The following is a 13818-nucleotide window of genomic DNA, read 5'->3' as shown; positions in this document are numbered from 1 at the left end:
TTATTGAAAATATTTTTTAAGTAGAATTAGATTTTATAAAATAATTTTTAAAAATGTCTTTTTATCCCTACATTTTAGTTAGACTTCAGTAGTATCTCTGCTTTACAGTATTTTAAAACACTGAAATTCTCTGTAGAGATCCCTTAAGATGACTTTATAAAACTTGGGATCAGCAGTATCACTATTTGGAAACCATACAGTTATTAAACCCTTTAAAGATATGTTAGTAATACAGCTTACACACTTTGGGATTTCAAATAGGTAATTAATTTCAACACATTCTCTGACTTTAAAACATCTCCCTGGTAGTCAAGTGTTGTAGGGATTTTCCATGTAGGCAAATGTGATTTCCTTACTTATGCAGAAAAGGTTGGAATACATATTCTCTGCAAAACCTCTAATAGCTCATACAGCTTTCTAGGAATTAGATTATTTCCCTGCTGGAAAAAGACATAGACAATTTTATTACATTACAGACACTGCAGTTTACATAAGTCAGTTCTTCTTTTTAAAACTTAAATTTAATTATATGTACATTAAGATGTACATATACATGTACATTAATATATGTTAAAATATTTAACATGCATATCAACAGTATGATAAATTTGGAAGACTATAATCTTTATTGTGCTTTTGAAGAGTCCATTTTCAGGTGTTTTGTTTAACTAAGTTTTATAAATGTATTAAACTCGGTTCTTAGCAAGTGACCTGCTTTTTTCTTATTCTCTGTAGAATCTTATTTATATGTTTTTAGCACTGAGCCTTGTCACAAAGAATAAATGTCCAGCCTCTGTTCTACCTGTTCTTCAGGATGATAAATCACAAAGAATATTGCAGATTTCTTTATATTTTTGATAACCCTGCTGGCAGTCCGGTAAGAATCAAGATGGAAGGAAAAGGGAGGACAGGTAACGTTAACTCACAGGGAGGTGGAAGAAAAAGAACATTTTCTGACAAGTGGTTTGCCCATGTTAAAACGTTTCTCACACATGAGTGATTTTCTTGGATGGCACTTCCCATTCAAATCTGGAAGAGATAATACACTCTTGGCTACTAGTGGTGTGGTGGGTGCTCTGTCACGTGTGTCAGGCACTAAACAAAATATTATGCTTATTTCATAACCAAAAGCACCACGTTGAACTGGTCTGATTTAAAAAAAAAAAACCAACAACAAACTGGTTTAACAGAAAAAAGTGAAATTTTAACTTAGTGATTTTCTGGTGAACCGAGAGAATGAGTTTGAATTTATGTATTAAATGTACACTGAAATATTGTATCCAGACAAGCAAACTATTAGATGAAGCATGTATTACTTTGTATTTGCTTACTTTGTCAAAATAGTCTTTGTATATTGTTATATTTCTTATTGCTGAAAATAGGAAGAATTCCACTGAATTAAGTACTTGTAACAGTGTAAAGGAGATCAGATACGTGCATCTAGTGTACATACTGACACTCTCAACATATAGGTGCTAAATAAAACCAGTGGACCATAATTAGTTCTCACAACCATCAGGCCACTTCTTCCTGCTTCGTGTAACTCTCTGTTAACACCAGATTAAATGACTGCCAATCAGTTCCCGCAGTGTGACAGAGGGCAGATGTAGCAGCTGTCACACCATCCCTCTTCAACTACAGGAATCCTGGCTGTGGAAAAGAGGAAAAAATCCAGCGCATTTTAATATCTTCACAGCTGTTGGCGTCTAGAAATTTTTCTTGGCGAATTGGTAACCATTGTAAAATGGAGCAGCTTTCTCTTGCACCAAAGCTAGGTAGCTGTGAAAGCTGCAGGCAACAATTTTTATCTGCCTGTGTTCATACTTTACAGTTATGTACTTGACTTGCACAAAGAAGTATCCTCTTACAATATAAGTAAATGTGTCATCATAAATCATACACAGGTAATTTGGGATGGTAGATCATCATTACGACCTTGACAGTTAAAAGTGTCCGCCGCTAGAAATGTGAATTGCCTCTATCCATTATACTGCGTGCAAAAGTAATACTGGATTGTGCATTCTGTGATAACAGAAAATCGTGGAATTGAAAATTATTCAAATTTATGATCTGTGAAATGCTTTAAGCTTAGCACTCTGGACTAAGGATTTTTTTTTTCTGTTTTCTTATCACTAGGTTAAAAAGAGCTTTTGGGATTTCTATTGGCTTTCAATGGAAATAGATTAAACCGCAGCTTTTGAAAACTGTGTGCATACTAACTTGAAAAGATAAAATTGTATGACCCTATAAAAAATATTTCGCATTGTAATACCAGTATAAAGGAACTTTAAATGAAGAATAATGTACCTTTACTGGATTGTGCAGTTCACTAGAAATCTTTTTTTTTTTTTTTAAAGGAATTCCAGTCGATGTTGCAGTCAACATCTTCATTAACAGCTTTGGGTCAATTCAAGAGACAACTATGGTAAGACTGAAATTAAATTAATATAGCACACATGGAGATTTTCTTATTAAATTAAATTTCAGGCTGAGGATTATGAACTGTAAAGTAGAAATAATTGTTGTGATTGTAGACACTGAGAACTGAGTTAATGGGGTTAATGATAGACTGACTATGCTTTATGTCATAAACCTATTATTCTGTTTCACTCTATGTTTGTCCACACATTGTCATAGCTTTTAGAATCTGATGTACATGAAAAGAAATCCATGGTTTCCAAGATGCAAGAAATATACACTTATTTCCCTAAGTTATTAAGTTCAGGGGAATTAAGTAATCTTCCTGAGAGTTAATATATAAGTTGGTTGGTATATTACTAAAGAAAATACTAAGACTGTGTGTGAGAGAAAAAGAACATACATGCTTAAAGCTGAAGCATACTGGTTCTCTGTTTTGTGTAGTTCTGAGGACAGGAGTAAATTGTGGAGGAATAGAAGAAAAAGGAGTAAAGGAGTAGATCATCAATGACCATACTCTTAATCCTGTTTATGTACTGTGTGAGAAAGATAAACTGAGGAGTGAAGTTTCTAAAAATGTGTTTCCAGTTCAGTCAGAAAATTTCAACAAGTCAATAACAGCACCAAATAATCCTCATTACAATTTTGACTGTTTTGTTTCTATAGGAAATAATATCAATTTCAAAATACAAAGTCATTTTAGCAAAGCCATTCCAAATATTTTGGGACTTGAAGATCTTTTTTGCAATGGTATTTCCAATAAATACTGTCAAAAATATTGCAAAAAAAGACATTTAATAGTTGAAGATGTTCTGACCTGATTGGGGGTTTCTTTTATGTAAAAAAGAGGGGAGCACATCATGTCTTGCCATGGGAAGCCACAGCCAGGGCATGCACTCAGCATGGGAGTTCTGAGGCGCTCCCTGGGCATCCCATTTAGAAATAACTTTGGTGATCTGCTGCATCCAAAGCGTTGAGGCAGTTCCTAAAACCAGGCTGCTCTTTTTAATGCTGGGACTAGGGCAGCGTTCCTACTCATAATGGCACAGAAGCAATAAAACATAATACAGCTAATAAATAATAATACACCTTTTGTTGTCGGTGGAAGTAAGTACCCACTTAAAATTCAGAACCAGCTTACACGATACCCTAATGACATTTCAGTAGGACTGCAGAGCCACTCAAAGTTAAACATATGTGATGGCTGAAACAGCTTTTGAACAGCTTGGCCAGAAATTTCTGTTTCTTTAACTGGGAGTGAATAAAGATTTAGATTTGATTGCAAATGATAGTAAGTCAACTAATAGCATTAATGGGAAATGATATTAAAACAAAGAAAGTAAGTATGCCGAAGATACCTGAAAACAAAAAGGGGACTGAAGTTTAAAGAGGGGCAGGAAGGAAGAGCAGGAAAGTAGGAGTGAGATAAGTGTCTAAGATGGCAGGTATATTAGGCCAGATGGCCCTTTCAAGTTTCTGAAATTTATCGCATGCTTTAAAAAGTGACTTTTACAGAGGCTTTTTTACAATTCACCCAGATCCAAATAGTAACAAAACATGAATGTAAGGGGTGTGCTCCCCCCCCCCAAAATTAAGTGTGTTCTCTACAGCAATGCATGTATGCCTGTCTGTGAATTCCTGATATGGTCACTCACAAATTTACTAGGATGTTCTGTAAGATAAGTCATACTCTCCTCCATATTTCAGAACTTCAGACACCATCCTTACTTTAATTTATGCTTTTATTTAGATTGCTATGTCCAGCCGATCACCATGATAGCATGTTTATGTGAAGTTTGGATTACTTCTTAGTTGCCTTAATGTATCACAGGAGGCACTGACAAAATAAATGGTCAATCTGTCCTTCCATATATCGTCCTGCTGCAGTGGGCATTGGGTTCTGTGGACATTCAGGAACCACTGCTCTCTTGGGGATAGCCTGGTACTTGTCTTCAGATGGTTTGGGAAATGCACCAGACAGTAGAAGCAAGTCCCTTAGACTAGGAAAAAACTTGTACCTCCAGAATTACAGGAAAAGTGTTTCCTGGAGCTGAGGCACCAACCTGTGAAGGACCAGAGGGGCCCCTTGCATTCAGAAAGGAGAGACATTCGCAGGCAGTAACACAACTGCTGAAAAAGGTTCCTCAGTGTTGGAGAAGAAAGTGGCTGTCTGCATCTCTACTGTCTCAGGTGTTGGTGTGAATCGCAAGGAGTATTGATTTCTTGACTGTCTCTAAAGTTACCAGAAGCTGCTAAACTGGTCGGAGTGATAGCATTACTGATACCAAAATCTGTGAAAAAATACATTTCTAAGTATTTCAGTCGATGAAGTATTGTGATGATTCTTGGCTCTGTAGCCGCTTCTGGCTGTAATAGCTGAATTCATAGGTTTTCACAAACCTATGTGGGGGTAAAGCATCCTGTTTTAGCCATGCTAAAGGGACGATTCCTTCTTTTGGGTGATGGAAGGGTAGGGAAAAATAACCATGGGTGCCAGGAGATTGGAAGTGAGGTGTGGTAGAAGGCTCAACAAACAAATGTGTAGAGTGACAGTGAGAAAAGGCGATTCGCTATGCTGATCTCCTTTTCATTCAGAAGGATGTTAAAAGAGATACAGAAGGAAATATCTTCAACAAGATGTCCTGTACCCCACTCCTGGACCCCTCTCTGAAATAGCTAACTCTGGGCTTAATGTCTGGAACTTATAACTAGTCAACAGGCTCCCACAGTGTCCCTCACCTTGACATCATGGTGGCTGGTTCTGATGGTTCCTCACATATTTCAGGAATCCCACAAAATTATTTTCAGTTATGTTTTGCTTGCTGTCCTCTGGTCCCATGACGATTGCATTCTTAGCTATGCAGTTGGCTTATTCTCAACAAAAGAGTAGAGATTACCTGCCACTGAGCTAGAGTCTACCTACTATAAAGAAATAGAAAAGATTTTATAGAAAAATCTTTATAGAAAAGCATTGACAGGTTTGAAGTAATATTGGTTTGAAGCACGATAGGACCCATAGCGTGGATTCTATGCCCAGAAGCCTGTATTGCTTTAATCAAGCCCTTGTGAAGAAACTGAAGGGCAAATGTTTGCTCTGTGTCTAGAAAGGGTAGTGTTCATATTGTGTTGAATACTCGAGAGAATTGTAATGTTTTCACACACCTATCAAACAAGTTACCTGGAAAAACTAAACTAAAAATTAGTTAACTACACAGTTAATAAGGAGCTAACTACACAGCTAAAATGGAGAAGACCTTACACCAGAGCTGCTACCTTCCAGTAAGCTCCCTTTATGTTGAATCCTGTAACTTGTTTCCTTCTAGCTCATTAGACTGCTTGTCTAGGATCCCCATGGTAACTCTGCTTCTGATTTTGCAGATGTTTTTTTAGACTGCAGATTTGTGGGATAATATGGTGGTTATGTCACATTTAGAAACTGTTATAGACTGGATGACCAGTCAAGGATTCCTAGGAATAGATCCTTTCTGGTATAAATACCTATAGGGCTATAATATTTCAGCTGTGCTGATGGTCTGACCCTCTGTCTGCAGAATCTATATTCAAGGTTTGCACTTGCAGTGTAACCTTTCTTCACTGACTCAAATGGCAAAACACCACTTTCTCTTTCTACTTTACTTTAAAACCTTGCAGAAGGTCTTTTTAATGTTTATGTATATAAAGAACAATTCAGTTTCCTTATTTTAATCTTAAAAATGTCATTTTCTACTTTATTAACAGACAGTGCTATTATGCTTCCTTTCTTTGTATGAGTGCAGTTCATGTAGAAAAAGCCTTTCATGATCTTCTGTGTGCTCCAGTTTGCAGAAAGAGATGTATTGGCTATGCCTGGTTTCTGGCCTGAGGAGTTTTTCTGGCCACATGCCCACTGTTTAGTAGGTTGCATTTGAAATATTTCCTAGAATGCTTCCCCTTTCAACCTCCCTGAAAACAGCTTGCCTTCTGTTGGAGATTTATGGGAAAACAAAGCCCTGTAGAATATTTCCGTGATTCTTTTTACCTACCAGGTCCTCCTAGCTGTAATGCTGATGAATATCTCATCCACCCTTCTCCAGTTTCAGGCTTTTTAATTGCTATTTGACTCTCCTTTTTTATAAAATGCCAATCATTCTGCAATATTCAAAGAATGTTTGTAAAATATATCAGAGGAAATCCATGTGCTTCATGCAGACCACTTATTCAGCCCCTGTTGAACCTGATTGCAGTGCACGTGAGTCTTAAAATTCATTGCCCAAATTTGAGAGGACTGGTTGCAGACATCTTTCAAAATAGATTTATACCAGATCATAGCGTATACTGCTGCCAGATGCTGTAGTAATTCATATTGTTCTAAAAAGAAGCCTTTCTGCACATCATTGTCTGGCTAGCCACAGTTTTATCATAGAATCATAGAATCATAGAATCATAGAATGGTTGGGGTTGAAGGGGACCTTAAAGATCATCTAGTTGCACCCCCCCTGCCATGGGCAGGGACACCTTCCAGGTTGCTCAAAGCCCCATCCAACCTGGCCTTGAACACTTCCAGGGATGGGGCATCCACAGCTTCTCTGGGCAAACTGTTCCAGTGCCTCACCACCCTCATAGTGAAGAATTTTTTCCTTATATCTAATCTAAATCTACCCTCTTTCAGTTTAAAGCCGTTACTCCTTGTCCTATCACTACATGCCCTTGTAAAAAGTCCTTCTCCAGCTTTCTTGTAGGCCTCCTTCAGGTACTGGCAGGCTGCCATAAGGTCTCCCCCGAGCCTTCTCTTCTCCAGGCTGAACAACCCCAACTCTCTCATCCTGTCTTCATAGGAGAGGTTCTCCAGCCCTCTGATCATCTTTGTGGCCCTCCTTTGGACTCACTCCAACGGGTCCATGTCCTTCTCATGTCGGGGGCCCCAGAGCTGAACGCAGTACTCCAGGTGGGGTTTCAAGAGAGCTGAGTAGAGGGGAAGAATAACCTCCCTCGACCTGTTGGTCATCTCTTTGCTTCCTTCTACATTTTTGATATTGTCTCAAGTATGTTGGTGGCCTTCCTCTCCAAGTACACCCTGTCACAAGTTCCTAGTAATTTAGGTAGGTCTGAACCTACCTATTTTAGGTTAATGGGATTTTTCTTCCATTGTCTTAAATGGGAACAGAATCAAGTTCTTAAAATGTCATAACATCCCATTGTTTGGTATATTTAAGTTCATTTGTAATAGAGCAAGGAAGGAAATAAAATAGCATCCACCTGATCTTACTTCCAATTCTTATTTTGCCAGTGCATTCTGCTTTTCAGTGATGCAAACATCTCCTTCTTCTGAATGGGTAAGCTGAAGGCAAGTGTTGGACACTGCTTATCATTTGCCTATGGCTTTGAGAAGGTATTTTATTTTGTTAAAATTAGGGTAATGCACTTGTTTATGGGGAAATTAATTTTGGTGTAATGAATAGTGTAATGCTCATGAGCATGAATGGTATGCAATATTTATCTCATATGGTTTAAAGTAATTGTTTTCACTGAGACAAGAAGTGCATATGGAATGGGAAGTCAGAAGCAAGTAAAGTAAATTTTCAATTATATACATACATAATTGAAAGATGCTTTCTGAGATAATGACCTGAATTCCCTCCTGTTCTGAAGCTTCTCTGTGAGACCCTTCCAGTACAAAGTCACTTCATATCAACTCTTATTTTCTACTTTTTTACTTTGACAATATAGGTCTTTGTATAAATAAGAGTCAGACTACATATATTTTTTCAAAAATGGACTGCCAACAAGTAACATATCTCTCAGAACTATGCATATTAATAAATACCGCCTCAATTCTTTCTATTTAGTTTTGATGCTTTGCTTTTCCTTACAATGCAGTAAGGAAAAATATTACACGTATGGTGTAATAAAGAAATACCTGGGCTGATCTAACTGGTGGACTGGACATGGGAAATTGAGCACTGTATTCTAATTAACAGGGTAAATCAACAGGGTAGACTGTTCTGCATGAGGTCTTAGCCAAGTGAACTCCTTCCTGTTGGAGTTAGCATGACTGTCTCAACATGGCATTTGCTTTGGACTGTAAATGTATACATTGCAGTAAGTACAACAGAAGAGAACTCACATTGTATCAACAGGAAAATGTAAAATAAACAACTTTATAGAATTAGTTTGTTATGCAGAATACATTGACAAACCAAAAATATGTTGAGAGCCTTCATTCACAGATTTCTAGCATTTTGCTATAATTGTAAAGCAGTAGCAGTGTTTCCATGCACTTGGCTAAAAGACATGGCCCTTATCTCAGGATGCTTTGTACCTAATAGATAATTATGAAAAAACAAAACCCACCATAGAAGACAACTAGGAAGACTGGAGATAGAAGTTATCTTACGTATAAAATTTTGGTATATTTTGGGGTTTTTTTTACTTTATTTCAACAATACCTTTATTCTGTTTCTGTATGTGATCTGCCTAGTTTACATACACATAAAAAAAAGGCACTGGCTTAAATGTGATTGTAAAAAGCAAAAAGACTTAGAGGTAAGACTCAAAAATCATAACTGACATACTGGGTCAGATTTTTCCTTTGGATGCGCACAGCTTTCACTAAGGACAGAATGCGTGCGGGTATCCTTTTGCCCTGAGACACGTGCTACTCCAATTCCCGAAGGCAATATTAGGTTCTCATTGAGCATGGCTCTACTTTTTTTTTTGAATTCAGAGGGAAGTTTCCTCTGTGTAAAGTCTTGATTTTGTCTCTTTGAGACCTACTCTGTTTCTGCTTTCGTACATGCTATCTCAGTACTTGTGTTGCAAGCTGGCATCAGTTTTCCTCAGTTACAAAAATAGTCCCAAATCACTGTTACAAGGTCTGAGGCTCTATTCTGGGTGTGTAGTGTAAAATCTATTATCTACCTGTTCTGTTTTCTGCTTTTATAGTGTGGTATTTTGCCATCAGTGTGCCACTTGACCAAATGGAGAGTAAGCTGGAATTTACACTCACAGGATATCCTGATAGAAGTGATATCATGCCTGCTGCCTGCAGCAATTTAGTGTAGTCAAGCTATGGCCTCCCTCTGTCCTGCTGCATGCTTTTCTCTATGCCTAGGTAACAGAGGACTAATATCAAAGAGACAGAAAAATGATCCTGGGGGGAGAATTTGGCCCTTTTTAAAAAAATGTTACCATATTCAAAACATGAATGAGACATCATCTGCCAATTTGTAGTAAACTTAACACTTATCAATGTCATTTGAATAGTGATTATTATCTTTGTGCTAGAAAAATCAGGGCATAAATTGCTTTTCTCTTCAGTCTGATAGAATGGTTTTCTTTCTCTGTGGGTTTTTGGCTAGACTTTTGCCTCATCTAATATTTATGTATTCTTCCCATCAGGATTATAGAGTCAACATCTTTCTAAGACAGAAGTGGAATGACCCCAGACTCAAACTGCCCAATGACTGGAGAGGTTCAGATACGCTGACAGTGGACCCAACAATGTTTAAATGTCTTTGGAAGCCAGACTTATTCTTTGCAAATGAAAAAAATGCTAACTTCCATGATGTCACACAAGAAAATATCCTTCTTTTTATATTTCGGGATGGAGATGTCCTAGTCAGCATGAGGTATTTTACTGATATATTTCTACTCTTTTTTAAAATTACTTGATATGAGATATATATGCTGTGTTAGACTTAGTAACATAATACAGTTTATGACTAATTTAAATTTATATGACAGTTTGTAAACAACACTACAATAAATTAAATGTGTGTAAAGAAATCATGAAGATGTTTTAAAGCATGTCAGTTGGTAGCACAACAAGTACTAGAAATTTGAAGTGTATGTACGTTTGTATGTCATGTTAAGCTAACACATTAAGTAAACTAGCATTATTGGAAACAAAATTTGAACCCTTTTGATAATTGCTTGGATTCCTGGAAGCATAACGAAATGGATAAGATATCTGAAGTAAAGCCTTCAGCAAAACAGTATAATTTGCACACCACGTGAATTTCTACATCAACTAAAGAAAATTATGATTACTTACTAATGATATAGGGAAAGGCAGAAATTACAAAATTTGTGAATATAAATGTTTTGTAAAAGTACTGGGACATAATCCTGATTAAGTTCTATGCCTTACTGGATATAGATTTTTTCAGAAGACCCAAAAATAGCGTTTAATTTCATTCCTTGCAATTAAGGCACACTTTTTTGTGGTTTGACTTGGTTTATCAAAGGTATACACCATGGCATAAAAATAATCATCCACTGAAAATAACAAATTGGTTGATTAAAAAGGATCTCATAGTGAATTAAGATCTGGAGAGTTTATAGACACAATGATTTGTAGAGATTAGGCTCGATTTCCTAACAGTGAGTGAATTTTCTTCTGGTGTGAACTGGAACATATTGCCCTGATAGAGGAAAAATGATTACTCGAATATACTGCAACTTTACCGTTAAGAGGGGACCACTTCTGAAATTATGACATAAGCTATTTCTTCCTGGAGTGTAATTGGCTAGAAAAAAGAAAGAAGATGGGAGAGTCTTGGGTTCTTTTTTGCCCATTCCAAATCAGGATGAGAAAACTCAATCTCAAGATTTTTGCCAACAGTGATCAGAAAAGAAAATATATTGGGCAATCAAAGCGTTTCATTTGGCTCACTCTAAAGGTCCTGGTTCTGATTTCAGTTGTTTATGTAGCAGATTTTGAAGTCTGTAGAAAATAATATTTCAAAATAGAAAATCACTTTCAGCTATAAAAGAAACTTCCCATTTGAAAAGCAAATGTTAAATGAAACATTGAAACGTTTTTCAAATATTTGTCCAGGTTGCAGCTATTCATAAATGACCTTATTTCAGTCAATAGTTTAGGTTGAGTGAATACTAATAGAAGTGTTTCTGATGGAAAAATTCTTCTCTGAAAGCTTCCAAATAACAAATCAAATCCCATAAAGTTTGAAATTAATCTCATCCTCTAAAAATATTCTGTTGATTTTAATAATACAGTGTGTTCATAAATGATATATATGCAGGTAAGATTAATTTTTTGAGGCACTGTGGTTTGGTGACATGCTACTAAGATTTTAATTTTTTTAAATATATAATTGCTATGCCTTGTATTTTTAGTTTACAGAGATATTATTATGTATTAATGAAAGAATCTCCAGTTGTCAAAATACATGAATGACAAAATGCATGTGAGAAAAAGCTCTTGCCTGCATAAATAGTTAAGAATTAGGAAATTGAATGTAGGAATAAACAGCTAGTGCTCACACGAGGGGAAGTAAGCAGTAGAGTCCCACTGAAAAATCTCTTCTGGGTCTTGTGCCGTTCAACATAAATCATCTGGAAAACTGAATTGGCAGGCACTTTTGATGATGCCAAAATATTCAGGATAGTAAAGATAAGAGACAACAGTGAGAATTACAAATTAATCTAATGACTAGGCAGGAAAGTATGAGATGAAATTCAATGTAAATAACTGAAAATTATGCACGTGGGAAAAAATTATTTTAATTTTACGTAAAAACTGATTGGTTTTGAGGTGGTTATTACCAGCTAGGAAAACGACCTTTAGGTAATAATTGTTCTCTGAAAATGTCAGCTAACGGCTCAGTACTGGTTGAGAAAGTGAATTGAATTCTAGGAAGTATTAGGGATTAAAGAGAACATCATGCCACTGTATAAATTCATGCTATCCTTGCATCTTGAATACAAGGTGCAGTTCTGGTCTTCCCACTGCAAGAAGGGAGGCAAGGATGGTCAAAGGTATGGAACAGCATCCTTTATAAAGAACCGCTAAGCAAGGCAGAACTTTTCACACTGGAAAAAACAAGATAATTGAGGTAGTGGCATAGAGATCTCTAAATCATGAATGGCACAGAAGAATGGATGGACATTGATTTCTCACCTTCTTTTCCAGTAAAACTGTGGGGTAGGCTCAAGCTAGATAAAAGGAGATGATTAGAATGTGTGCAGCTTAGCTATGTCATTCCTTGCTGCAGGATGCTGTGCATGTTTAAAGTTTACACGGATTCCAGAAAGCAACTGGAAGCAAAGCAGCTTCTTTGAGGGGAAAAAATCTGTCGAGGACCCTTAAATATTGAAGCATCACTTCTGGTTTAGGAAAGTCCTTGACGTGCAGCTTCTGGGAGGCTGCTGGATATCTGCTGAAATACCATTTCCTGATTGCTGTAGTCTCATATTCTGCTTCAGGAGTCTGCTATTGGCCACTGCTGGAGGGAGGACTCTGTTCTGTGTGGACCTTTGGTTTGGTTATTCTTATGACCTATATGTATTTTGTCACGTATTAGTAGGTTTCTAATTTGTGAACTACTATATGTTTAAAACTCTCTACAAAATTTTATTCTTGGACTGCTAGAGATAGTTCAATTTCAGACTGCTACTTATTATAACTTTAATTAAATTTTCTGCTGTTTTAGAAGCTGAAAATCAAATACCTGTGATTTTTTTTTCTCATTGCAGTCTACTGCTTACATGGCAGCTCACACTGTTTTTAAATTCCATTTCTGTATTTTCAGATTGTCTATTACTCTGTCATGCCCTTTGGACTTGACCTTGTTTCCTATGGATACACAGCGCTGCAAGATGCAACTGGAAAGCTGTATGTAAATCAGTCTGTGCATAAAAACAGTTGCCTTCTAGGCATGCCTGAGAATCAAACAAAAAATGATCAATTCTGTATTGTTCATGTCAACATTTTTAATGAATCTTGAAATTAATATTCACTGGTGGTTCCTACCATCATACATTTTCCTATCAAAAATTTTCTTACGGTTATGGCACCATGCACTCTGTTTTTAGCTTTTGCTGTCAAACATAATGACAACTGATGAATTTTATAAAAACATTTACAATAAACTTAGTAAAATGGAAACACATATAATTTGGAAAAAAGAATCCATGGTTTCCCTAGGTAGTTTTAAATTCCACAACCTTTGCTGCTTTGTAGGTTGGTGGGGTCCAATTTATCTCCTTGCATTGATGATGCATGGTATTTTTTGAATCTCTTTTGGTACGATACCGAAGGAAAAGTATTTGACACCAATACATTGAAAGCATTTAGTATGAAACCTTTTGAAAGTGGTTTCAAGATGTGTTGTGGATGTAGTCAGGCATTTCTCCTTTACCAGTCCTTCCCTGGTCTCTAGGTGATTTGATCTTATGAAGGGGCAGCCAGGTCTCATCTCTGAAGGCCTTCATGCCATGCTGGAAGTTGCAGCCAAAATGTTTCTGAAACCCATCTTCTTTCCTGCTGCCCAAGTACAAGGGTGTCTACTCCAGTACAGCCTTTTTCCAATACTCCAACCCTTGGTGATCTCACTTTCGTGGCAATCTGTTTTGCTGAGTAAGGACAAATGTTAGGCAGAGAAAAAGAAGGTGGCTTGC

The 13818-nt window shown here is 36.8% G+C and overlaps 1 protein-coding gene across 2 annotated transcripts in view; it reads left to right on the top strand.

Moving 5' to 3' along the window:
• Positions 1-13818, top strand: part of GLRB (glycine receptor, beta) — a 48023-nt gene that overhangs the window by 12345 nt on the left and 21860 nt on the right. For both annotated transcript variants that reach the window (XM_009578411.1, XM_009578412.1), the window contains exons 3-5: positions 2358-2425; positions 9796-10025; positions 12951-13033. In XM_009578411.1, coding sequence (XP_009576706.1) covers positions 2358-2425; positions 9796-10025; positions 12951-13033 — 381 coding nt within the window. The remainder of the gene's footprint in view (positions 1-2357; positions 2426-9795; positions 10026-12950; positions 13034-13818) is intronic.

The sequence above is a fragment of the Fulmarus glacialis genome, unplaced genomic scaffold, assembly GCF_000690835.1.
Source record: "Fulmarus glacialis isolate BGI_N327 unplaced genomic scaffold, ASM69083v1 scaffold25885, whole genome shotgun sequence".
Taxonomy (NCBI): domain Eukaryota; kingdom Metazoa; phylum Chordata; class Aves; order Procellariiformes; family Procellariidae; genus Fulmarus; species Fulmarus glacialis.
This window is presented reverse-complemented; position numbering and strand designations above follow the sequence as displayed.